Consider the following 26508-nt stretch of genomic DNA (forward strand, 5'->3'; position numbering starts at 1 on the left):
ACTACATCACTATACACCGTACCAAAGATCAGTGTAGTGTGCATGCACTTACAACCATCCATTTCAACTGTTACACCAGCTAGTCAGATCTAACCTCTTGGGCGCTCGCCCTGCGCTTTAATTTGTCGTCGACACAGATCTGTATCGATATTGGTGGATCAATCAAATGGCGCTCGATTATCCTCTAGCTTTCCGCCGTTGTCGCGGCCTCTCTCATCTCGCTTGGCGCAACATCGCATGTGGCCTTAGACACTTGCATTTTTTTCTCCTGCAATCGAGAAATTCCCAGTAGTGTGCTACTGTGCCTTTCAGAACAACACAAATTCATTTCAGAGCTGGAAGCAGAAATAGTATAGACATCAAATTCATGCTAGTTATTACCTCCGTCCCATATTACTTGTCTTTTTGAGTTTTTGTTTGTCAATGTTTGATCATTCGTCTTATTCAAAAAAAATTGAAATTATTATTTATTTTGTTTGTCATTTGCTTTATTATCAAAAGTACTTTACATATGACTTATCTTTTTTATATTTGCACTAATTTTTCAAAAAAAACGAATGGTCAAACGTTGCAAATAAAAAGTCAAAAACGTCATCTATTATGGGACGGAGAGAGTAATTTTCATACGCGTGTGTGCAGTGTCAGAGAGTGTGTGTACATGTGTGGGTGAGAGTGGAGAGAGAGATGATTGAGGTGGTGATCTTCAAATGGGAGGTACTAGCACAGGACAGCAGGCCAGGGGTATCAGATTCCTGTCAGACTGTACTACAAATCACACGCATAGAGAGAGGGATCAGAAAAAATGGCAGCTTTAGCTTTATACACCAGGCCCCTCCCTCCCAAGCTCCAGAGACCCTTACTTTTTTCTCCTCTGCTTGGGTCCTATGCTACGGCCCTCTACCTGTATGGATTGAAATGTGAACGACAAATACACAATTGAATTGTAATTTTTGTACTTCAATTCCTCCGGTTTCGAATAACTATCTCCAGCTGTTGAACAATATAATTTTAACTTTGGTCATCAATAGATTTTAAATAATGGTTATGCCACGATATACAAAAGTTCATGACCATACTATGGCATGGTTTAGTTCCGAACTTTTTCTTCAAACTTCCAACTTTTCCATCACATCAAAACTTTCCTACACACACAAACTTCCAACTTTTTCGTCACATCGTTTCAATTTTAGCGTGAACTAAACACACCCTATATATATAGCAGGGGCGGAGACAGCTCTAAGACAGCTAGAGTTTGAGCCGTAGGCTCTGCCTCCAAAATCATGATTAAATTATCTTAAATCACCATGCATGTAAATTTGAGAAAATTAACAATTCATTAGTTAAGTCCTACATTAGCCCTCCCTCTTCAATAATTTATGGTTCCGTCGCTGATATTTAGGATACAATACATTTCATTAATATGGAATACTTGAGTATAAGCATATTTTCTTTAAAAGAAGATAAGTGCAAAGTTTAAAGATACTGTAAATAATATCTGGCGATCGACAAGTATTTGAAGGTAGCTAGAGGGAGTATAATTTACTCGCATGGTTACTCATCTTCTTGCTAGTAGCTAGCTACTACCTCCGTCGCAGAGAGGTTCTGTCCAGATTCGTTGTCCTTTAGGTAGCAACATTTTAGGACGGAGGAAGTAGATCCGTGTCGTCTCTAGTGCGCGGCAACAACAGTAGTTTATCTAGTTTTACAACTTATAATTGTGCAGTATATATCTGCATACATGTGTGTGTATGCGAGTCTAAGACAGAGAGATACTGTGGTTGGGCTCACGTTGCATCACATGAGCACAATCATACATTGCAAGTTGTAAGCTTGCACCCCATGACCCATGCACATGCATTATGTATAAGTGTATAATACAGTGATGGCAAACTGGGAAACTCTATACATTCTAGGAGAGTATTACTAATTGGTTTTGGCCCAGGGAAGGTGCCAAGGAATGTATGTTCTAAATTATAGGTTAATCAGGAGCGGCTTGGCGTGTACATGAATGCAGAGATCCCAATGCTCAAGAATCTGATGCCACTGCATTGGCTTGTACTTGTGTGTGTATCTATAGTAAAGCTACTCGATCAATTTTAATTTCCTTCGATTAATTTGCGAATGTTTAGGACTCTGTATATTTAAGTAAATCAAGAGAGATCTAGCTAGGCATTGGGTTGCATATGCTTCAATTAATTCTCTCCTACAAGAGTAGTAGTACAACGCTGTTCCCATATATTAAGATCCTGCCCACTCGCACTTTCAGAGAAAAAGGTTAAGATCCAGACCGTATCATCTAGGATAATCTACATTAGCATATGCACTGGTGGTCGATCTTTATACCTGTTTAACATAAGTGCTACTACTTACTACTAACAAATTAAGAATACAATGACATATACTGTACTGATATAATACATCCTACCTGCATAAAATAACCAAGGTACACGATAGCTAGCTAGCTAGCGGGGCCGACAAGGATCTCTGTTCTGTGATGATCTTGTAGCTAGATGGAATTCATAGAAAACAAATTAATCATGCAGGCCACTTCTCAATGGGGGACCAGAATGTGTCTGCCCATATTTACCAAAGGACTAGCTAGGTGGCATGTCGTTACACATATACTCACCGATATACGTGCATCGATCCAAACGTACTACTGCACACACGCAGACAGTAGTACGACGTATATATGCATGACAACCTGATGACACGTACGAAACAACGACATAAATTGATGTTTGCATTGGTCAATTGCGACCTGATAAAGTTACACAGATCGATGCTTATAGTATATATATACTACCAACTACGTACCTCCGTCTCAACATACATTTATTTTTCACCCATCTCACACATACCAATATAGAAACAAAAGACTAGAATACTCCTACTTTATCAAATCCAAATGCAAATATTCTTTACTTTATCTACTCTCGATACAATTATTCTCTATTTTTGCAAACTATAATCACTACTAGAATTCAATGGGTTTCCTAGAGTTTAAAATGTTCCCTAGGTTGTTAAAGCAATCCAAGGGAAACCAAAATGATCCCTAGGGTGCAAACTAAAAACTCAAGGGAAAGAAGTATTCCTAGGGAACTTTGGCTGAAAAGAACACACAGCTGCTCCACATCAGCATCGTGGTCTGATTACTCCCAATATATTTTTTCTTCAATTTTTTTCCTTGCTGCGATTGGGAACGTGCCCTCGACATACAAAATTTGTGCCCAGTAAAGTTTGGGCCCACCTTATCTTCTCCACAACTCAAGCAAACCACATCCTCTCGTTTTTCTTCTTCCCAGCGGCCGGCCGGCGCGCGGCGGCGGCCCCTTCCCTTTCCTCAACCAAAGCTCGAGCTCCAGCAACCGGTCGACAGCAAGCACCCAACAGCTACCGCTCTCGACGAGCTCGACGGAGCCTCCTCTCTCACCGCACGCCGTTGTCTCCGTCTTGCATTAGTTGTTCTGATCCAACTTTCTCATCTCCTTTCCTCTACTTTCTTTCTTCATAGCGTGCAGCACAAGAGCCCACTCCGGCAAGCAGTGAGCACCACAAGATTGCTGTTGCTCCAGCCTCCATCATGATCCAAGTAAGTGTTGTTCCAACTGAGCTCGAACTGAAGTTTCTTTCATATACATGCCCATTTGCATATTATCTTGATCTGGGCTGTTGAGCATGCTATTCGGGTTTTCTTTTCAAGAGGCAAGGGCAGGAAGCATTGGAGAACAAAGAAGATTAGTTCAACTTCAGTTCTTTGCGGATGCAATTTTTCAAGTTTCAAGCTTTCCACTGTTGTTGCAGAAGCAAGCTAGAATCAAGTGGTTTAGATTTGCTTTCAAGAACGTGTGTTGTATTTTATTTTATTATCGTTTGGATCTGAGCGATGATAGAATCAGTTCATCAGCACATCTGAAGTGTCCATCATATGTTTGTGAGAGGAATATTTTCAGCTCCATTGTCGTAGAATCAATGTAATGTAAAATGAAGAATCAATGTAATTGAGTATTTTCTATTAATAATAGAATGGCATTTTTATTTCAACTAGTAATATTTTAGCTTTGATGTTGAGGCAAAGGAAGACCGTAAAATAAAGAAACCAAAATAAAACAATGAAATAAATATTTTATTTAAATGCCAATATTTTCCCCAAATTTGGCTGAAAACCAAAAGAAATCCACTTTACACGTCAGATTCAGATGCCAAATGTACAACTGTCCCTAGGGAGTGAAACTCTACGGAACGAAGTCTTTCCCTAGCTTTTCCTGGAAAAACTCTAGGGAACTGGGTTGTTCCTGTAGAATGGATCCCTAGAGCGAAATCCCTAGGGTTTACCCTAGGGAAACCTGTTCCCTAGAGTTTTTCCCCTGATCCCTAGTGTATTTGGCTCTAGGGAAGTTGGTGGATTCTAGTAGTGAAATTTAATGCAATATGATCACTCTAAAATAAACTTATTTTGGGACAAATAGAGAGAGCTGAAGATAAACTTAATATGGAATGAATGAAGTATATGCATGTTTTGAGTTATAGGGCAGTTCAGAGTCAGTTATAGTAGATGCAACCCACAACCACTATAATATATACTACTCCCTTCTTTTCATATTATAAAACTTTCTAGCATTGCTTATATTCATATATATATAGATGTTAATGTCTAGATTTATTAATATATATATGAATGTAAGCAATGCTAGAAAGTCTTATAATATGAAACGGAGGAAGTACTACTATATATATAGAAGAAAGAAGTTTGAATACAACTTTGACACAAAAGTAACGGTTATGGAGGGGATGAGGACCAAGCAAAAAAAAGCATGCTAACTAAACCGGAACAGACTCCAAAAAGGAAAAGGGGCGAGGAAGAGTTAGCTAGTTAAAGAGAACAAGTGGGAAAAAAAAACTACTAGAGACGCGAATGTTTCACCTCATGTCAGAGTCGCCTCTTTGCAATATCATGTCCACCACCGTGTCTACTTGGAAAATAACGTTATCGAAAACATGAGAATTTCACTCCAACCAAAGCTGCCAAGTAACCATAGTCGTCGAACCCCTTTCTGAGGTGCTCGTGCATCCAACCACAAGATTGCTTCCACCAAGGATGGAATACCGCTTATTGCTGATCAGGAAAGAGGTTATGCAAACCTACCAAGCGCAGGCAACCTGTTCCACACCCGCCTGAGGAAAAAACACACTTCATTAGAATGCAAACCTACCAAGCGCAGATAGCTTGTTCCACACCCGCCTGACGAAAACACAGTTCATTAGAATTTGTCTGTTTAAGAGAATGTACATATGTATTATTTGCATGTATTTCTCACAAATTAATTACTTCCTCAATTTTAAATTATTGTAACTTAGCTAGTACTTCTCCTATTTAGATTCGTAGTAATATATTGTGTCTAATCTAGTATCTATTTGCTACTCCCTCCGTCCTGCTTATGCAAATTCGTTGTACTAAAAAATGTCCCGTCTGTTCTTATATTTTGAGATGGATGGAGCATATTTTAAAACACAAGGTGCTACGTAGATTCTAGTATGGTTTATTTCGATTTTACTAGTTGTACGTATAAGAGGGTACATTTATTTAGTCAGCTAGCTAGAGCTAAGCTAGCCGGCCGGCCGGGCTCCCCTCAAACAAAACCAATATAATACGATACGATATGCATGATCGATTGACTGAATTAATACACGGTACGTACAACCAGCAGGCGAAGACCGGTACGATATTGAATGGTACTAGCTGCCGCACGTACAATTAAATTTGACTGCCTCGTCCAGAGTACTACTCCATATATATATGCATGGTACGTACGTACACTCGCCCGCGTGGCAATGCAAACAATCTGGGCCCATCATATCGTATGGAGTGCATGCATGGACGACGTACTTACTACAGTACTACTCCTGCAAGTGCGTGCGTACGAACGTGCATGCATTTTGGTGCCCAGTCTGACAACACCCACACGTACGCGTACAGCGACGAACGCTGCGCGCAGAGACGCTACATCCATCGATCGAGTCATCACCACGCAATGCAAGACCATCAAATCGATCGAACTGCTTGGCATTATTGACTAGTAGCAGTGGGCAACGCATCGCGCGCGACACAGCACGTCTCGTAGGAGTACGTACCATCTGCGCCCGGCGCCCGTGTACACGGCCGCGCGGACGAGTTCTGTGGGATACAACGATCGATCCACCGCGCGCGAGATGGATCGGGATCGCATGCGGGGTGAAATTCCTTCGCGTTTCTCGGCAGGTCGCTTCGCTTTGGGCCGGCCGTCGGATTAGCTTAGCTTTATTCCGCCAGATCGAGAGTAGTAGTGCTCCCTCAGTTTCACAATGTAATACTTTCTATCAATACCCACATATATATAGATGTTAATAAATTTAAACACGTACATATGTCTAGATTCATTAACATCTAAATAAATGTTGGTAATATAGAAAGTCTTAGGTCCCGTTTAGTTCCCAAAAACATTACATCGAATCTTTAGACACATGCATGAAGTATTAAATGTAGATTAAAAGAAAAACTAATTACACAGTTGGGGAGGAAATGACGAGACGAATCTTTTGAGCTTAATTAGTACATGATTAGCCATAAGTGCTACAGTAATCCACATGTGCTAATGACGGATTAATTAGACTTAAAAAATTCGTCTTGCGTTTTCGAGGCGAGTTATGAAATTAGTTTTTTTATTCGTATCCGAAAACCCCTTCTGACATCCGATTAAACGTCCGATGTGACAACCAAAAATTTTTATTTCACGAACTAAACATGGCCTTATATTATAAAACAGAGGAAGTAGCTGTGGTTTTACGGGGTGGTGATCGATCGACACTGCGATTTGACCGTGGAATCTCTGGGTCGCGAGGCCGGCGGCAAGCGTCCTTGTCATGCATGCGCACATGAGCCGCTTTTTATCATGCGCCCAGGATGATCGATCGAGGAAGCGTCAAGGAGAAGCCTCCGCTGCCCAAACTTTAACTGCACTGCAGATTCGGATCGGTCCCCTGTCCCTGCACTGCAGCTGCACCCTCCTCGATTCTCGTCCACCGTCCCCCCACCCGCCCGGGGATAACGTACGATACTCTCTCTCGACGTCGCGGTCTCTATGGGAAATGGGATTATCCCGTCCAATCCGCCCACCACCTTTGCATTGTCTCCCCCTTTACTTTGGGCCTCCATGGATGACATGTGCCCTCTACCCTACCAGCTGCTTCACCTTCACACTCGCACTATCACTATAAGCATTCAGCAACTCGCTGTGTCGTACGATTACTGTATATATCATGATTATGTGATCTGTAAAAAATCATGAGGTTTAGGCTGTGTTTAGTTCCACGCTAAAATTAGAAGTTTGAAGAAATTAGAAAGATATAACGGAAAAGTTTAAAGCTTGTGTATAGAAAAGTTCTATATGAAAAAAGAAAAGTTGAAAGTTTGACGAGAACAGTTGAATGCGAATGTGCGATTGAGCGATTCCATTCCGCCACCACGCGGCGCCCGGGAGAATCGGGCCGATTGCACGGTATTTTGGCGTTTTTTCCCGGCGCGCGCGTAGGTACGTAATAGCAGCGAGCTCGAGCGCTCGTACAGGCAGGCAAGGTGGTGCCCGCGCGCGTAGTACGGCACACGGAATCTCTCCGCGCGAGCGCATGTCGCGTTGGCGCGCACAACAACAAACACAGGTCGCCTCGATCCATCGCTTGCCTGGCCGCCTCTGCAAACAGGTGAGGTGAAATGACCACCTCGAGTTTGGAATTTTCGCCGGATTGTATGTGTGACGTCTTCGTTCATTTCCAGCCGCTCGTGCTACGACGGATTGGATGGCGAGGCAGGAGCTTACGCCCCTGTCTAATAAATAAATTGTCTAATAAATAAATTTCTAGGTACGAATCTTATTTATATTCATAACCAGAAATTATCATTTTTGAAATGGAGAGAGTATGTACGCTGCGGGCAAGCAAAACTTCTAGCTACGAATCTTATTTATATTCGTAACCAGAAATTATCCTTTTTGAGATGGAGAGAGTATGTGCGCTGCAGGGAAGCACTCCACAACTCCGTCGTGACAGAAATCCAGCGTCATAGCAGATAGTACTCCCTCCGTTTCATATTATAAAAGATTTTGGGTACATATAATACATCTTATAGTATTAAGATGTGTCGCATAATCTAAAAAGCCTTATAATATAGGACGGAGGGAGTAGTATGGAGTAGGCAACAGAATGTTGATTAGAAGTGGCGAGTGGACGAGACGAGCCACTGACCGTGTTCTGTTTGTTCCAGGATCGATAACCGCACTCCTTACAACATGCCAATGCCAAAGTGCCAAATGCATTCGGAGGTAATACTAATAAGGGCAGAAGTTAGCTTAATTTCTATCATGCAGCTCCGGAATACTAAAGTACACTGCTGGGGGTTAACCATACAATGTTTTGACAAAAATCAGTCCCTGTAATTAAATTCCATGAGTGTAAACATGTGGGTTCATGCAATTTCCAAAAACTAATACTGATGCGTCATGCCTTTCGATTTCCTGCAGTTAAATCAAATGGTTGAAATCATTGTTAGTACGTAAGAGAATTTAGTAAGTGTAGCAGTGCTCATGAACTATAAAGGGCATGGTCGAACATTCGAACATCAACACTAAGTCTAACTGAAAAACAGTAATGTCTTATACTGAACACACCTGGTTACCGAAGTTCAATGTCTTTTTTTCAACCATAGTGGTCGCATCTCGCATGTCTTCACACGAAGTTGCACTGTTTCATTTTTCTTGTCAGAAGCTCCAGCAGATCTGCAGACTTTCAGATGGAGTATATTGTGAATACCAATAAGAAAGTGTTCAAGGGTGGCACAACATCAACATTGTATTTCAAAGTTTGGTCTCAATCCCTGCACTATAAATTTGTTGGTTTCGGTAGCTTAGTACTACAGTAGAGGATATTCAGGCAAGAGTGCAACTATTACTGTCAGATTTTTCCTGCTATACCAATATGAAACATTGCATCGTGTCTGTTTCAAAAAAAAATTACTGGCAGATTTTGACAGGAACAATTCAGATGTATGCTGGATCCCAAGACCCAAAATAGTTCTCTCACCTCCCTATTATTAGTCTATATCCTACAGGATATACAAGCATCTCTTTGGACAATAATTGGATAGCTTCCATGTGGGATGCCAAACACCACAGCATATATCATGAAAAGTAGAGTCATGGACATATATAACGGGAAAGTAAATTCATCCCTCGAGGGGATATCCCCTCGTTTCATGCATGTCACCTAAATAGTCATCAAAAAATATGAAAAAAAATTTTGGCAACATAGATTAATATGAAATATATCACTCCACAAACATGCAACTTTAAATTTAACTTCTACAAATTGTAACAAAAACAACAAATATAGCTGCGAATGTGCGATAACTATTTTCACTTTAATTTGTTATTTTTGTTGCAACTTATAGAAGTTGAATTTGGTCTTGCATGTTTGTGGAGTGATATAATTCGTATTAATCTATGTTGTCATTTTTTCTTTCAATTTTTTTTATAACTATTTAGATGACATGCAAACAAAGAGGGAATGTCCCCTCAAGGGATGAAAATCCACATCCATATATAACATGACCTAAACCTCCATTTGCACATAAATGGATGACAACAGTAGAGGGTAGCAGACTAGGTAACCTCTTTATGACAATAATTTTATCCCAAGGCATTCTCGTTTTCCTTGTGCTATACAATGATGATTTCAATTGTAGGAAAAGCATGCAGTTTATAATTGGTTCAATGTATATGACTTATGACTGTTATGAATCTGTTTATGTGTACAGAATATTGCAATGCAACTATCTTTAAGTGTTAGCACACACATCTTAAATAAATCTCAGTTCTGAAACTAATCAACAACTGCCAAAGATTCTGAAAATATATACGTTACATAACAGACAGCATGTCTGACGCATTGTTGAAGTGGAGGGAAAATTAATGGCATGATCGTTAGTCAATCAATAGCAATAGCTGGTATACTCACTGATTTAGTGAAAGAGAAGCTTTGCCACAATTTCGAGTCTAGGAATCGATGATTCTTTTAAAAGGATTCTTTTCAAGAATTACATTGTCCCAAAACAGAAAAACTGCCACCAAATTAACCTCACATTGGCAGACAAAGTCCAGCAGCAAAAAAATTTAGGAACATCATCTTGTAGCATACAAAGAGACAAAAATGAAAATATAAATTTTAACTTGCACCAATTGTCAATTCTTCAGAGATTGCAGTTAAGAATTCAAGTAGGCAAAGAATGAAAACAACTGATAGTATTGATGCAATAATGATCCTACACTATCATCCACATGACCGTTTTTTGAATGAGATATATATAGCGATGTATGGATAGCACTGCTGCACAGCTCAATTCTAAAGGGCTAAGCCAAAGGTGGCCTGTGTTCAAGTTGGTCCAACTTTAGATGATTAGTTAGAGTCATAACAGCTCTGATACTTAAACTTTATGGCCTTCGAACAAAAGCAGGTTCTCTTTAGAAATTTGGCAACATTCTCTTCGCCACCAAAAAGAGAGAGATAGATAGGAGGAAACGTACCTCATCTTCCTAACAACGTTGGCCATCTCCTCACGCTTCGTCTTAGCTCTCTAGCTAGTGTGCTTTTTGCTACCTTCAGCGCACGACTGCACGTTTTTCTTTCTTTTCTGGCTTTCAGAAGCGCGGTGATATGTTTCTCATGTGGTGCTAACCCGGCTACTTGCCTAGGCAAGTAGGAACAAAAAGGACCCTCTTGTTAGTTTTCTGAAACAAAATTCAATATTACACTCATAATGCAACTGTATCTTTTCATATGGAAAATGAAAGCTCGTTGCTTTCATTAATGCTGTTCAAAAAATTACAAGATAACAATATAGATTAAGAAAATCCAATAACTTCTTTAATGAACAGCATAAGTACACTGCGGGAAAGCCACTCAATCATGCATGCATCATGTTTATTACACATGGCAACAGTGTAACATATGCAAAACAAAAAGAAAAAGAAAAGAGGATAAGCTTCTAAGACAAGTGACTCGCCACCAATTTTATACTGAAAAGCTGAGGACTGGAAATAAGACACAAAATAAATGAGCTAAACCTAACAGTAGAATTCCCTTAGGGCACTTGGTTCAGCGTTTCTTACTTAAACGCTTTAGCAAATTTTGGTTTTAAAAATTTGATCATTGAATCAACTAATTTTCATCCTGGAGATCAAGATCTCAACAACATATATGCAAAATAAAATACTCCTTTTTTGCAAGTGTGTAAATAAATTTCAAGGACATGGTTAATCATAGCACCTGCAAGTCACCACAAGTATAGCTAAAGGTATAGAAAGCACTGAAGCCAGCATACCATGTTCTCATACATGCAGCAGTAGATCAACAGATAGTCACATAGTCATTGGAATTTCCACAGACAATATGTGCTTCACACGGCACATCCAAGTTCATCAAGTAAGAACCATCAAGGGAAAAACTATCTTCAGGGATCGTGCAATCCTAGTATACAATTATACACAAATATACTTCAGAAAGCAAAGCGGTATCTAGATTGTTAACTGATTCAGCATCGTGGCTAATGTGACCAAAAGATAACGCGGCGATCAAGCACAATCGCAGAAGTACAGTGACATCTTCGGATTCTGAAAATGTCTCTATCTGATCAAGCACAGCCGCATCACAATCGTACTAGTATGATTTGCTAGCATTTCAAAGACTTACGGTACTAATTAACACTGCAGTCGAGCTCGAGCATAGCAATTTCAATTTTCAACACAAGAAATAAACAATCAGGTTGGCGGCGGGCAACCTTACTCATTTACAGATCCCAATAGTCATAGCCATTAAGCCGTAGCCGATGGATCTCAGACCAACAAACAGCGCCGCCCTTCGCCGGCGGCGGCGCCATCTTACCGTCCCTGCACAAACAAAAGCTTCCCATCGAATCCCGTAGGCGCAAAAGTTGAACACACGAACTCACCAGAAGCAAGTCGTCATCGTGGGGAGTACCTGTGAGCTTACGCCGACGGAGTGTGAGAACGGCGATGGCGACGGCGGCGGCGGCGGCGCTAGGGTTTAGGCGGCGGAGAGGGGTTGCTGCTAAGTAGGAGTGGCGGCCCGGGGGCACAGAAGGGCTATGGCCCATAGTTTTATGGGTCAAAGGGAACAATATTGGTGGGCTTGGCCTTTTTAGCTAGGCCCGTCTAAAATGCAAATTTTGCCCCCCTTCTCTCTCTCTTTTTTGCACTACTGATTTTGCAAATTAGCAGCATGTTTTGCCTTTGAAAAAAATGAATTTATCCTCTAAGGAACTGTGTTCATGTAAAAGGAAAAGGAAACCACATGCTGAAATATTTCATCTATGCCGTATGATACTTTCCAATAATTTAGGGCATGTTTAGCACAGCTCCAGCTCCACCTCTTTTGGAGCTGAAGCTCAGTCAAACAGTTTTTAGCTCCACCTAAAATGGGAGCAAAGCTGGGTGGAGTTCTCTCACAAAATTAGCTAGAGAGATGGAGCTGGATTTAAGCAGCTCCACAACTCCACTAGAAATCTAACTCTTGGAGCTAAATTTAGGAGTTGGAGCTATACCAAACAGGTCCTTAATGTGGTAAGCTCCATGACCAACTATGTGTTCTGTGTGACTGTGTACCTAAAAAACCGTAAAGAAAATTCTGTGTACCTAAAAGAAGGACCCCCTCTACAACCGTATGAAAAAAGCGTCCCTTGCTTGGAAAATAACAGTTCTAACTTTGCAGTGCAGAAATGGAACTCAACGTCAGTATGCATAGTGGTGGGAGGGAGAGACATGACCAGGAAAATGCCCTCGCACGATCGCCTTTCTTTTCGCTCTAGCAACCAATCAGAAAAAAAAACATACATTTTTTAAAGAAAAGCACCTGTTCCTACTTTCTCTTGCTTAACAATAGTGTTATCTATTTAAAACATTCGAAGATGACTATGTCTCACTTTTAAGATTATGGGGAAAAAAATTCAAAGCTATATACGCCTATACGCGCCGGTTTGTCATCCTTTATTGCATAGAAATATATTTCTTTTAACATAAGCTTTGTTCATCATTTGATATCATTTCTGTTGAAACCAAGGAGTGCATGCAAGCAAGTGGGAAATAATCTACAATTCCACTTGCAGACATGGCCAGAAATGTCAATTATTGGTGAGGAGCAATCAGCCACCTGATCTTTGAGCCAATCAGAAGAGGAGGTGCTGAATCCAAGACACAAAATTAATTTCACAAGGGCACATTGATTGTATGTAGTAAATAGATCAGAGGTCAACTTAGGTTCATTCATGGCAAGGATAACCCAGGGATCATCGTGTTAACTGATAAGGCAGGCAACCTGGCAGTGCCTGCTGAATTGTTCAAGATGGTGTGCCTTAAAAAAAGGTCAAATTGGGGTAGCTCTGGTGCTATCATCAGTTAAGAGGTCAACACAGCAAACGGTTCCTGACCAAAAGGAACCCTTTCTCTAGAATCATCAAGTCCAACTTAGAATCAGTCTCCCATGCACATGCAAATTCTCACCCCCCAAATGCATGAACAAAAACACATGCAAAATGTCAAAGAAAGTTGACCAATTGGTCGATTTTATAAATTATTAATAATTGAACAAATCCTCATTTACATCAACATATTATACCACGCGGCCAGCCCTGCGGGCGATTCATGGCGATTCAGCTGGATGTGCCGAGAGCCCAAGCCGAATCCAACCCCCCACAGTGCTTGGTTGATATTGTACAGTAGCAACTGGGGGAAGAGGAGTAGAGTAGCCGCAAGAACACCTCTCAGCTCAAGGAAGGCATGGGAAGAACCCCCTCTATACGTTTTGTTTCACTAGCCTACTATTGTTTCTATTTACACGCAGGATCTCCAAATCCTGCCCTCCAAAGAGATGACGATGACAGATACATCGTCATGGTATCGCCGACGATCACCATGTGGTATCTCGATCAGTTCATGAAAGTCCATTCCTGCAACAGCAATAGATGTAAAAATGAGGTCAGGTCATTGACTGACAAAATTCAGCATCATGTTCTAGAAGTTCAAAAGTTACTGCAAAATGAGGTCGACACATTTGACATGTATGGTGACTTCTTTGCAAACACACCTGCTTTGTTGGCAGCACGGAAAAGAACTTCCTCCACAAGATGTTGGGCAGGGTCGCCTTCAGGGGTTGTTGCGATGAACATTTCGACCTGAGCAACTGCCTCCTCGTTGGTGAAATACTGGTAAAGTCCATCTGAAGATAATATCAAGAATCTATCCCTTGTGCTGAGCTTATGATGAAAAAGGGATGGATTGCATGATATGTATGGGGAGGACCCAACGTAATCAATTCTGAACATCTCCAGGAGTGCATCATTCCACTTGGGCTGTTAAAAAAGAGAGAGAATTGTGAGATCAAAATGCTAAGGAATTATGATATAAGGTGCAGACAGAGAGCAAAAACAAATGATGCATGTATTGTTCGCTATGGATTTGCTTGTAAAATTAACTATTTGCAACTTCCAACCAGGCTATCTGAAAATTGTACCGACAACTAAATCAGTAGAAAGGGCTGCCTCATGCACTTGTTCAATTCTCTGTGCTGCTTAACTTTGGGGGATTTCTTCATTGACAAAATATCGCAGATCGCCATGTCTGTCTCATCAGATAGCTCACTTTATGTCCAAGAAAGAGACTTCCCTCTTGCATAGCAGCAAGATAGATTTGTGCAGTTGACAATAGAGAATAGTTCTTCGCATGGGAGGAGAAACGTACCTTCCTTCAAAGCCACTCAACTCACTCTTTTCTGGCCACATTTTAGTACTGCACAAGCAGATTCTTTGTACTTGGACAGAAGCAAAAGAAACTTCATTTTCTCTTGGAGCAGCTTCTCATTCAAAATTTTGAACTGGCTATACACGCGGTGACTCAAGAATTTAACTAATTAGTTTTCATGCGTTGAAGTTTTTGCCCATTGAAATTAGCATATGGTTTATGATGTCCCCGTCAGACATGGTCAGTTTCAGTGTAGGATGGTCATATTTCTCACCCCAAAGAAGTGAGAATTTAGAGTGGCTCACTTTACTTTTCAAACTTTGGACCAATTAGACCAGATCCAGTTTTCCTTTTTCTGACCTAGTTTAATTATGACCTTAATTATGTGTTTGACTCAGGATAGCAGCAAAACTGACCTTAATTATTCCGCTCCTGGTATAATCAAGTTTGGACCGTATGCTTTATCATCAATACAGATCCCAAATTCAAGGAAGGAAGTCAGGTCACATACTTATTTCATACATTGACTAATTGTGTCATTCTGAAATTGCATATTACTTGCCAAAAAATAAATCCACATACGCAACTTTGAAACTTGGCCAATGGCAAAACGCTTAATCATAACGGAGCACAAAAAAATGTCTTTCTGCAAAAAAAAAGGGCATATTCAAATGAACTAACCTGTTTCAAAAACCCAGCACCAAATGCTCTGGTCACCTTCAGCGAGCCCTTCACGCGATCCTTGGAGATGGCAGATGGATCATCAGGATGCTCGTTTCGTATTCTGATTACTTCCTGTATTCAGGCAGAAACAAATATGAGACTTAAGCAACATTAAGAACAGCAATTCCAATAGGATTGAACCATGATATGAGTCGATTCAATCACCTCTTCCACTGAAGTGCTGTGATCCGACGTGAGCTGCACGGCCGACAAGCATGGCGGGCAATCCCCGACTGATCCATCGAATGAACCCTGGCTGATCTGCTCGAGATCGACGCTGTCCATTGTTGCCAACACAGCCCGGCTATCGCCAACATTCATGATGTACATGTCCTCTCCTTTCATGAGCATGGCAAGAACACAAGAGCCCATGAGCGCAAGCTCAGGGAACTCGCCGACCATCTTGTCGGCGATGTCCAGGTAAGCCTCCTCGGTCCTGTGCAGCGCACGGGTCAGCGCCTTGAGCACGGCGACGTGGTCGTTCTCGCTGTTGCAACGAAGACGCTGCTGCGTTGGTGGCTTCAGGTTGGAGCAATCCCGCTCCTGCTCCCACTCGCACTTCCACCGCCGCTGGTCGTCGTCGGCGCCACGCGGCGGTCTTGAGCGGCGGGTGCGGCGGCGGCGACCCCACTGGTCTTGGTTATCTGAGGCCGTGGTGCTTGGGGCTGAGCCGGGTTGGTCGGGGCGCTGGTCGTGCTGCACGTTCTGCTCCCGCTGATCCCAGAGGAGGCCGCGGAGCTCGCGGTGGACGGCGGCGTAGAGGTTGGATACCAGGAAGTCGGTGGCGTCGGGGCCGTTGAACCCATCGTAGATGCCGACGAACACCCAGCCTCGCTCCTCCGACACGACGACGTGGACGCGGTCCTCGCCGGCTTTCCCCTGCGCCCACTGCAGACCACAGGGATCGCCCCCACAGGCGGCGACGGCGGCGGCGGCGGCGTCCGGCGAGCCTAGATCCGCAGAATCCTGAAACTTCTCGGTGCGCGCGAGGAGCGCGCGGGTGAAATTGCGGAGGCGGCGGCCACCGTGGGAGAGGCTCCGGCGGAGCGCAGGGACGGCGCCACCCATACGACCGGAGGTGGCGGTGCCAGGGAGAGGGCCCGAGAGGAGCGCGGCGTCGAGTGGCCCAGATTGGAACCCCCTCTCCAAGGGCCCCGACATGAACCCGCCGGAGAAGGGCGCGGAGATCGGCCCGGACGAGAACCTCGGCACCGGCTGCAGCGGCACAGCAGCGAACGACTCCGAGCTCTCAAACCCCGACGACGCGGTGGCGGACGCCGACGACTCCTCCGGCATCAGCAGCAGCACGGACGTGGACAGCGGCGTGGATACGTTGGCACTGAGCGCCGCCCCGGATATCGCCCGGAACGTGGTCGCCTCCCCCTCCGCCGCCGCGGCCGCCTTCGCGTCAGCCACCAAATCATCCGCGGAGAAGGGAACCACGAACTTGTCGGGGCGGACGTAGCAGAACGAGTGGCCCAGGCCCTCGTCGTAGGCCGGGTCGGAGGGGAGCGCGGCGGGGGCGACGTGGCGGCCGCCTCGGCCGCCGGCGCCGCCGCCGCAGCAGAAGCAGGCGAGGGAGTTGCCCATGGCTGGGAAGCGTAGCGGTGGAGATGGAGATAGAGAGAGAGGAGGTGGGGGGAGGAGGAGAGGTGGGTGGTTATAATGCGGAGAGCATTAAGCACGGAGGAGGAAGGAAGAGAGTTGACTTGCGGGGGTGCGGAGTGGGTGGGGTTGAAATGCCGGAATATTTTAAGAGGGACTAGGCGACTACCTATATATTGGACATACTCCTGCTCTCTCTCTCTCTCCCTCCCAAAATATAATACACATTTTAAGCAAAGCTATAATTTTTCGTATCCAGTTTTAATTATCTGTTTTATTTAAAAATATTTGGAAAAATTTAAAAATAGAAGTCATACATAAAGTATTATTCATGTTTTATCATGTAATAAAAATAAAAATATTAATCATAAAAAAAATTCAAATAAGACGGGAGATTAAAGTTGGGTATAGAAACTCATGGTCGTATATATTTGAGATGGAGGTAGAATCTATATGGGCTGTCTGTCCAAATTCGCAATACGAAATGTTCTATCCGATTATCTGATTTCATTATATTTTGGGACGGAGAAAGTATGTAAATATAACAAAATTGATATGTAATTATAGCGTAACTTATATGTAACTTTTAAAAATTCCTAGGTGATATATTTTCTTTGTGAAAATGAATGTATAATGGTGCTAAGGTCGCATTCATTTCTCCAATAAGAGTTAGATGAAGATAAAGATTTTTTGAGGCAAAGCTTTTCAAACTGCTAAACGGTGTGTTTCGTGCGAAAACTTTCTAAATAAAAGTTGCTCTATAATATCATATTAATATATTTTTGAAGTGTGTAATAATTAAAACTCAACCAAGCATACGTTAATACCACCTCGTTTTGCATAAAAAAAATTTAATCTTCATCTTTATCTTTAGAAGAAAAGAACACCACCTAAAATTCCCTCGCATGTGTGGGTTGTGATTATTTTCTCTCTTGCACGAATTACATTATATTATAGTTATATACATGTCACAATATAATTACACTATGATTGTAGTATTGTACAATATTTACGTCTATTATTTTTTTTAAAAAAAATTTGCCTATAAGTATATACTCCATCCATTTCACAATGTAAGTCATTCTAGCATTTTCCATATTCATATTGATGTTAATGAATTTAGATAGATATATATGTTTAGATTCATTAGCATCAATATTAATGTGAGAAATATTAAAATGACTTACATCTAGATTTATTAGCATTAATATTAATGTGGGAAATACTAGAATGACTTACATTTGTGAAACGGAAGTAGCAAAAATCGTTTTAAGGTGGTTTCCACCTCTAGGCGTTGACCCGTGTGGGCGTCCGAGCCCGCCAAAGGCGAGGCGAGGCAGCAGCCGCGGGACCTGGGAGGTGGGTCCGGGCGGGCGCCTCGGTGCGGGAAACCTGATGCGACCTTCTGCGCCCCGCGTCCGTGTGGCCCACACTGTGAAGGAGGCGCACCTTGTCTTGCCAGTTGCCATTGCTTGGATCGGTTGGTTTCCTTTGTCAACCATCGAGAAAGAAAATAGCATGTTCTTCTTTTTCACCTTTTGTTTTCTATACCTTTTAAAATAGTCTTTTATGTTGTAATAATAATGCAGATAGTTTGACTAAATTTGTACGCACCAATGGAAAGCAATTTGGCCACTATATTATGTTTATATATGGATGTAATTTTGTTTTATTTTCTTCTTCACCGTGATGCATTCATGTGCTTTGACAAATCTTATAATATAGAAAATATAAAGGTGCCTATAAGAAAAGGTGAAGAAGAGCTTACCGTAAATTTATATTGATAAAAAAAATCAACTTTACAGCTTAAAAAAGGATTTTATTTTTCTTTCGCAGAAAGGAGTACGTTTGAGTAGAAACAATCTATATATAGCTATAGTTTGTGAAAGTAATAAATTTATAGAAGCAAAACCTAGCAATCGAAGTAATTTGAAAAAAAATAAAAATTGTTTTGTAAAATTACATATAGTAACAAAACTAAGAATTTAGCGTCAAAATTATTATAATATCGTAAAACCACATATTAACACCAAAATAGTATCATGAAAAATACATATTCTAGAGTATTTCTATCTATATAGCATTGTACACCCTCTGTCATATAAAAATGATTTTCTGACTACGAATTTAGACATAGGAATAAAAACGAATTTCTATCATGAATCTGTACATACTCTATCTACATATTGCTAGAAGGTTTTTTTTAAGAGACGAAGGGAGTATGTCCCAGGGAATTATTAACTCAATAGGCTACAGTGATCATGTGGCAACTTAAATTTATAGTTTTGTTACAAAACGACAATAATCCATAATGTAGCTATAGTTTTGTGAAATCGCAACTCGCAAGTAGCAGTATTACGTTGCGCCATTTACACCCCATTACTCCCCAACGGCACAAGTTGCTCGGCGCCGGAGACATCAGCCTGGAGAACGGGTCGTAGTGGCCTACTGTACGTGGGCGTCGCGACTCGCGAGCCGCGGCGCCGAAGAGGACTCCTCCATGCGTGCGTAGCCGCCACTGGACGCGTTCCCCGTTTACCCCAAGTCCCCAACCCCAACGCCCGCGTAGCCGATCGTCGCGCCGCGCCGCGCCCGCGGCCACGCACTCACGCGGTGTCCATCCGCGCGCGCCCCCCACGCTGCCACGCAGTTTGGGTGACCGAATCGATCGGCCGTGCAGCCGCAGCCGCGGGTGTGGCTGGGGTGTACTAGACTGTAGAGAGCCGTGGCGCCCTCGGTTCACGTGGGCGCCGCGCCAACGCGAGCATCCCGACTGCTCCTGCTTCAGCACGGCGCGCGCGTGGGCGTGGGCCGTGGCTCACCTCACGGCTCACGCCCACTGCTGCTGCTGCTGCTGCTGCTGCTACGTAACGTACGTACGCTTTCTGCTATCCACACACCGCAAGTCAGCGGGACGGTTGGATCTTTTTTTCCCCCCTCTTCTCCTAGTACTAATTGTCGGGGGTCAGTGATGATGAGGTCCACAATAGATGATTTCAGGATCCGTTGTTTGAGTCGGTCAGAGTCTTCTCGCACGTACGCTCGCGTGTGGCCGGCGTTGGATGATCGGAGGCTTTTGGAACTCGCCGGTTGGTTGCTGCTCGATATATATCAAATCTAACGCTACTAGTACCAGCGGTAGTAGTAGTTGCGTAAGTAGTACTCCCTCCGTCCTTAAAAAAAAAAGACAAACCCTGATTTCCGTATCCAACGTTTAACCGTCCATCTTATTTAAAAAAAATTATGAAAAAAATTAAAAAAATAAGTCATGCATAAAGTATTAATCATGTTTTATCATCTAACAACAATGAAAATACTAATTATAAAAAATTTTCATATAAGACGGACAGTCAAACGTTGGCACAGAAAACTGCGGTTTATCTTTTTTTTAAGGACGGAGGGAGTATTGACTTCGATCTCAACAGTCCAGCTGCGCTTTTCCATGTGCCCATTTTCAACCTGCTTTCCATTTTTGGTAGCTACGCACAGTCACAGCACGCTGTATCATATCGCTGTGTGCCAGTCGCAAGCTGCACTAGTCACACACTGGTGCTACTTGCTGCACGTGCTTTTCTCAGGTCCAATTGGATCCCTACCGCAGTACCGCTTTATTGCCAACGATCTGGTCCTGCAAATTCCAAAGGCATCCGATCCGAGTCACCTAAGCTCTGGCCGAATGCGTTTGTTTCGTTGCTGCTCCGTCTCGCTTTCGCTCAGCACGCTCTCTCGCTGGGGAGTGGGGAAATAGGCAAGAATTTGACGAGCAGATGCGTGACAAACACCGGCAGAAACGCGCCGGCGCAAACGACGACAGGTGACCACCAACGCGTTGTGCGTACGAGTAGATGGCAACGCGAACGCTTTGCTTGCTTGCTTACTTGCTTGCCCGGGTCAAAGGGGAAACACAACAGTGTGCGGGGACAAAACGCGCGAGACGACATTTCGTTTTGCCCTCCTTTCGTGGCACGTACTCCTACTACTGATGATCAATCACTGGATCACGATGGGGGTGAGTGTGGAATAACCTCGAGTTTTTTCTGTGGCCCATGACGCGACCGCGTTCGTGTGGTTTCCGAGCCGTGGCCGGCGCCGGATTACCTTTTCGTATTAATTATTCAAACTCGGTAAACCGAGATAGGTACCGGTTGCATGACGCTTTGTATTTGGAGAAGTCAACATGACGATCACACGTACTCCGTATTTTTGTACCATGAGATCTCACGGAATCGCCTCATAAATTAGTTTATTTCCCGTACGTATTCCAAATATATACCCAAACCATGTTAAACATAATTCATGAAATTATATACATGCAGAACCTAATGTGAAAAAAAATGGTTTTAGTTGGAATTATTATTAATGGTCAGTATTTCTTTTCGTAAGATTTGTAGAAGCAAAATTATTAATGTGTTCATGCATGCATGCGTGCGTAGAGTAGACAAGAGCCATAGACAAATTCAGTGGTGCAGGTGCAAAGACAGATTTGCAGAGCAAGGCATGGTGGTCGTGTGTGCGACGGAGGCAGCTTTTGCTGCCCTGCATCACGGGAAAGCAAGCAAGCAAGCAACCGGAGCGCAACAACAAAAAATGGACTGGGAAACGACGCACCGCCGCTGGCAATTTTCGTCCAATTCTCCGACCGCAGGCCGCTCCCAACCGTTCGTGCACGGCGATCAAGTCCGTTGCCCTCAACAACATGACAGCTTTGGTCTTTGGCGACTCTGTATAGCGGTAAGCGCGATAGAGAATTCTTATTTTTAATATACTCCGTCTTTGTAAATACGCTAGGACAAGATTTTATTAAAAGTTTGAAACTTTGATGATGATCAGTGCACGTGTGTTTCAAAGCCTGTGTTTGTATTATGTTTTAAAAAATATAATAAATATTTGGTATTAGATGGTGTCTTTTAAGCTAAATCTATATCGAACCATATTTTTTCCACTAACTAAGCATTTAAAAATTGATGGTGGTTTAAATTTTAAACATTTGACTAAATTTAATCATAAACGTTAAATATTTATGATAGTGTTTAAGGATGCATCTTTTGTAGAGTGACAGTCATTTTGACACTTTCTAGTGCTAGTAACTGTTAGTAAGGCTGTTAAATTAAACCCAATCAGGTCTCTAAGTACGATCATAAGATCATATATTCTATACTAATATCTAGAATTGTAGAATTAGGACACTTAATTAGAAGAGTAGAATCCTAAAATGGTATAACATAATTGACATTTTGACAAGATTAATTGCTAGTATCTCTCGATACCTATACGGCCATATTGCCCATATATACCTCTTACAAAGAATCTGATTCGGGTCTATGGCTAAGATGAGTGTTCTGGACCATATGAGTTAACATATGGAGCAGCAATGGGACCCGTCTCTCGTCTTGATCGTTGACTTGTAAAAACATATACTCCTACTACAGTTGTCGTGGGGATCAGCTGGGATTGAATATATGCATGCATGGATGGACTTTTAGGTCACCCCCTTTCCCGGTCGCCATCACTTGTTCCCCAACATTCAACTACCCCATGGCTCAAATTCATGGAAAACAAAGGGAGAGCTCACCATCAAACTAGCTATACACAAGAAAATACTAAGAACATATGGTTCCAATTTGAGCTAGCTTGCTGTTCCTTGTTTTGGCTTTTGTTTATCTATCCAGCTGACAGGAGACAAGTAAACTGCATGAGTAATTTACAGCTCAAGATAGCAAGGCAGATGGACAGTCACATTCAGCTAGCTGCGCTGTTAATTACTTGCTTTGACAAAGGGCAGAATTTTTTTTAGGCAGCCGGTGGAGATTAAAAAGCTGTGGTCAGCAAAGGTAGTAAAAAAAAAACATTACCATTTCGCTTTCATGCATGCATGTGCCCCAAACTCTGAATTCACCGTGAAATATTTTACTAGCTGTGGCGTTCTTTGTCTTGTTATTTGGGAGGTAAATGAAAAAAAAAAGGTGGTAATTTGTTGAATAAACTGAAGGCTCTTTACAGTGCAACATCTTAACCTAACATGTGCAACCCCACATGCATGCATGTGCAAACAGTACAGGAAATGCATCATCACGATGCATAATGAAGTACATGTAATTATTCACCTTGCTATGCCCTGATAAATGTACTTAGTAATTAACCAAAAGGCTCACTTACCCTTTTGATGTCTTGCATATGTTCTGCTTTAATTAATTGCTTTTTTTCTCCTGGTCAAAGAACAGATGTTGGAGACCAACCAGGCAGTTTACCAAATCGTGGCGTCATGTGTATTTCTCAACTCTGTGTTAACATGTTGATAAAATTAATACGTCACGTAATTAGAGTCGTACAAGAGGAAAAAAAAACAGAGCTGGTGAGATTTGGTTTCATTGATCTGTTTTTGTTGGACGTTTTGGGCTTCAACATTCAAGTGGTATTCAATACAGATTAAGCAGATCGATGTACCGACCCAGATACGTAAAAGATTAGTTTGAATTTTCATGAAAACGTACGATACAATACAGTGCATATTATATTTTCAAATCGTTTTGACTTTCTTTTCCAATCATTATTCCTTAATATATATTAAACGACATTGCAATTGATCTCGAGCTGGTCACCAGCTCAAAATTTGTATCTGCCATAAATCAAATAGTTTTTCTTTTACCATACTGACATTATAACAAGAGCCGACAAGAGGCACCAACATTTTTTGTTGTACTTGGTATCTTTCCGATGACCTAAAAAGAAATACAAATCAAAAGTTTTAAAACAGGTGGGTTACAACTAATCCAATCCAATGGATTGACAGTAGCACAAGTCAATGCCCTAGTATGTGATGGCCTCTTAAATTAATTATCAATGCATGGTTGACGACACCCCCATAATTCAAATTACTAAGAGCAGGATTTATTTAATTTGTTTATAGTATTTCAAGTAAGAAAAAGTTAAGGTCCAAGTGTGCACACTGGTAAGCACCCACTAACTCCGGCCTACTAATCAAATACTTAATTGCATTTTGCATCCATCATGCTAACATGGATTAGGTTGATCCTCACGTCGGCATGCAAATAACAATCATACGGGATTAAACAAAAAACATATTGCTTTTTTTTTTCCAAACAAAGCCAAGGTCTACATAGGCGTGCTCCCTATGGATTGACTCAATAGTTAATGTATTTGCTACTAGTATTTATTAAATTAGTTTGTAGATTTGTAGTCAAATGTGGATCATGGAGTTGCATATTTAAATCGTGCGCTAGCAGCTGCCGTATATAAATAAACTTGGTTGTTGTAGTCTCAATCTTTTTAATAAAAAACTTTGTCTGGCAATTGTATTGATTTCAACGTTTCACTATAGCTCATAAACCAAACTGGGTTACTATTACTAAAGAAGCTATAAAAATCGAACTGGTCGGAGGAAATACCCAAATGTATCTTGATTGTAGTTCAATATATACGAGTAAATTTGTAGTAGTATTTTGAAACAACATCATGTGTATATATGACAGGCTTATAATACTGTGTACTGGAAAAGCTATAATTGGCTTGCGTTTTTAGTCAGCCACTGAAATTAAATATATGGACTAATCGTGGAGTACGAAAATATATAATTGATGACACCAGCTGACTTATTTTAGTACTCATTACAGTACTTTGTGATTTATGACTAGGAAAGCTAATTTGGTGGTACGTACGTTGAACTCGTGCAAGCCCACTTAGACATTTTGGCGTTCAACGACCATTTCACACACCTAAAATTAAACGAAAGGAGAAGTGTCTGACTAATCTACTACTACTAGCTTTTGTTCAACCAGTTTGTATATATATGAATTCATGTATGCATGCAAGCATGGTAGCTAGCTGACCATTCTAAGTGAGGTGCACACAACGAGAGGTCGAGACTAAACTAACCAATTAAAGTTTGACCCTGACATAATTGCATGCAAGATCTCCAAGATTAAGTCGTCACTAAGATCTGAAATTGTCATTATGTCAATGTTTATGCTTTCCTTTCCAGAAGGAGCAAAGGGAAAAGCAGAGCAGACACCATCATTTCACAGTTAAACCTCCAGCAAGAAGCAGATCAGCTGATGATCGAGAGCCGGATTAGTCAGAGCACTAGCTATACACACTCTGCCTGCAAAAAGTCAGAACTGGAGAAGCTTTCAGGCCAGCGCCACCAAATTACGGACATGCACAGTAGGTCAACAGATAATTAAGCTACTAAGATCCTCCTGGTTTTCATGGGACTGATTTGACCGTAAATTAAAGAAATGGATCGATGCATGCGTCGGATTTTGTTTTTCTTACTTGCATGTTAAGTAAGCTTCCAGAAGTGAGGGATTGACTTTTGCTGCTGCTACGGCCGGGAAACAGCTCGATCGGTTTTTTTGCATGGATGTGTGATTATGAGTTGGTTGCTACGGCGAAACGGTCGTAACGCCCCGTGCGGTGGGGAACGGCGGTGTCACGTCTCTTTCCGGCTTTCGCCGTTGTTCTCGCCGGGCGTAGCGAGAGAACTGACGATCGATCTAGAGAGAGTTGTAGTACGAGGGGCCCCTTGGCTTTTGACGAAGCTTTGGGTTGGCGTCGTGTTACTACTGTACATGGTGGTAGATGGCTAGCGTTCTTGCGCTTGTGACGTCTGGATCAGCAGCGTTTCGTTCTCTTGCTGGTTGGCGCCGTGCCCCATTGTAAGACCGTGGGTTGAGTACATCACATCGGCGAAAAGAGGCCCATATGTTTCGCGTAATCTCTTCCAACGGCCTACAAGAGGCCTTGGGACGGGGTCACTTTCCACGTGCTCCGTTGCGGCCCATCTAAACCACCCCGGCGTGTGAAGCCCACAAAGACCGCCTCCCACGGCGAGGAGGCTCTCTGCTCTCCCCAGCTTCCACAGCAGCGGGCAGCCCAGCAGCAGCGATTGTACTGTGTAACAAAATTTTTTTTCCTCTAATATATCGACGTATAATTTTTTTACGCGTTCACCAAAAAAATCAGCAGCAGCAGCAGGAAGGAATCACCCGTGTCCACTGCGCGCTATGCTATGAGAACCGTGACTCCACGTGAGGGCGTGAGGCTGTGCTCCTCTGTATCCAAGAAGCTTGTGCATTGTAGTACATCCAAGAAGCCGAGATGAGACAGTGCTGGCGTTTTTTAAATAGGACAGCCAGATACTGTCATACTGATAAACTCAACACGTCGTTACGACCATTTTATTTCTTGCAGGCCTTAGCCCGATACAAACTATGTGCCCAGCCAATCTGCAGTTGTTGTCTGCCTCTGTCCCAAGAGCATCACCGTAAGGCGATGGAAACTAGTAAGATCAAGCTCACGTTTCTCTCCAGAATATTACGTACTT

At 42.3% G+C, this 26508-nt stretch overlaps 1 protein-coding gene and 2 long non-coding RNA genes across 9 annotated transcripts; 1 reads left to right on the forward strand and 2 right to left on the reverse strand.

Moving 5' to 3' along the window:
* The first annotated feature begins 3248 nt into the window (after positions 1 to 3248).
* LOC9272554 (uncharacterized) lies at positions 3249 to 4044 on the forward strand. The gene is made up of 2 exons (XR_010740074.1): positions 3249 to 3592; positions 3706 to 4044. It is a non-coding gene; the product is annotated as an uncharacterized lncRNA (long non-coding RNA).
* Positions 4045 to 8238: 4194 nt separating this feature from the next.
* Positions 8239 to 12173, reverse strand: LOC136355749 (uncharacterized). Of its 7 annotated transcripts, none has more exons than XR_010740081.1 (6): positions 12064 to 12173; positions 11869 to 11972; positions 11408 to 11553; positions 10611 to 10774; positions 8700 to 8814; positions 8239 to 8546 (listed from the first exon to the last, which is right to left on the reverse strand). It is a non-coding gene; the product is annotated as an uncharacterized lncRNA (long non-coding RNA). The 7 variants fall into 7 exon arrangements; XR_010740082.1 differs by having other exon boundaries at positions 11864 to 11972; XR_010740080.1 differs by having other exon boundaries at positions 10611 to 10814; positions 11864 to 11972.
* Positions 12174 to 13635: 1462 nt separating this feature from the next.
* Positions 13636 to 17311, reverse strand: LOC4334600 (protein phosphatase 2C 35-like). The gene is made up of 4 exons (NM_001402310.1): positions 15726 to 17311; positions 15519 to 15632; positions 14185 to 14449; positions 13636 to 14047 (listed from the first exon to the last, which is right to left on the reverse strand). The coding sequence occupies exons 1-4, from the start codon at positions 17148 to 17150 to the stop codon at positions 13932 to 13934; spliced, it is 1920 nt and encodes a 639-aa protein (NP_001389239.1). The 5' UTR covers positions 17151 to 17311; the 3' UTR covers positions 13636 to 13931.
* Positions 17312 to 26508: the final 9197 nt, after the last annotated feature.

Source organism: Oryza sativa, chromosome 3, assembly GCF_034140825.1.
Source record: "Oryza sativa Japonica Group chromosome 3, ASM3414082v1".
NCBI lineage: Eukaryota > Viridiplantae > Streptophyta > Magnoliopsida > Poales > Poaceae > Oryza > Oryza sativa.

Excerpts from the sequence above, each read along its gene's own strand:
- LOC4334600 (NM_001402310.1), bottom strand. The coding sequence starts at position 17,150 with ATGGGCAACTCCCTCGCCTGCTTCTGCTGCGGCGGCGGCGCCGGCGGC. Across the intron at positions 15,633-15,725 it reads ACAGCACTTCAGTGGAAGAG|GAAGTAATCAGAATACGAAA; the intron begins GTGATTGAATCG and ends GCCTGAATACAG. Across the intron at positions 14,450-15,518 it reads GTGCTGGGTTTTTGAAACAG|CCCAAGTGGAATGATGCACT; the intron begins GTTAGTTCATTT and ends CTTTTTTAACAG.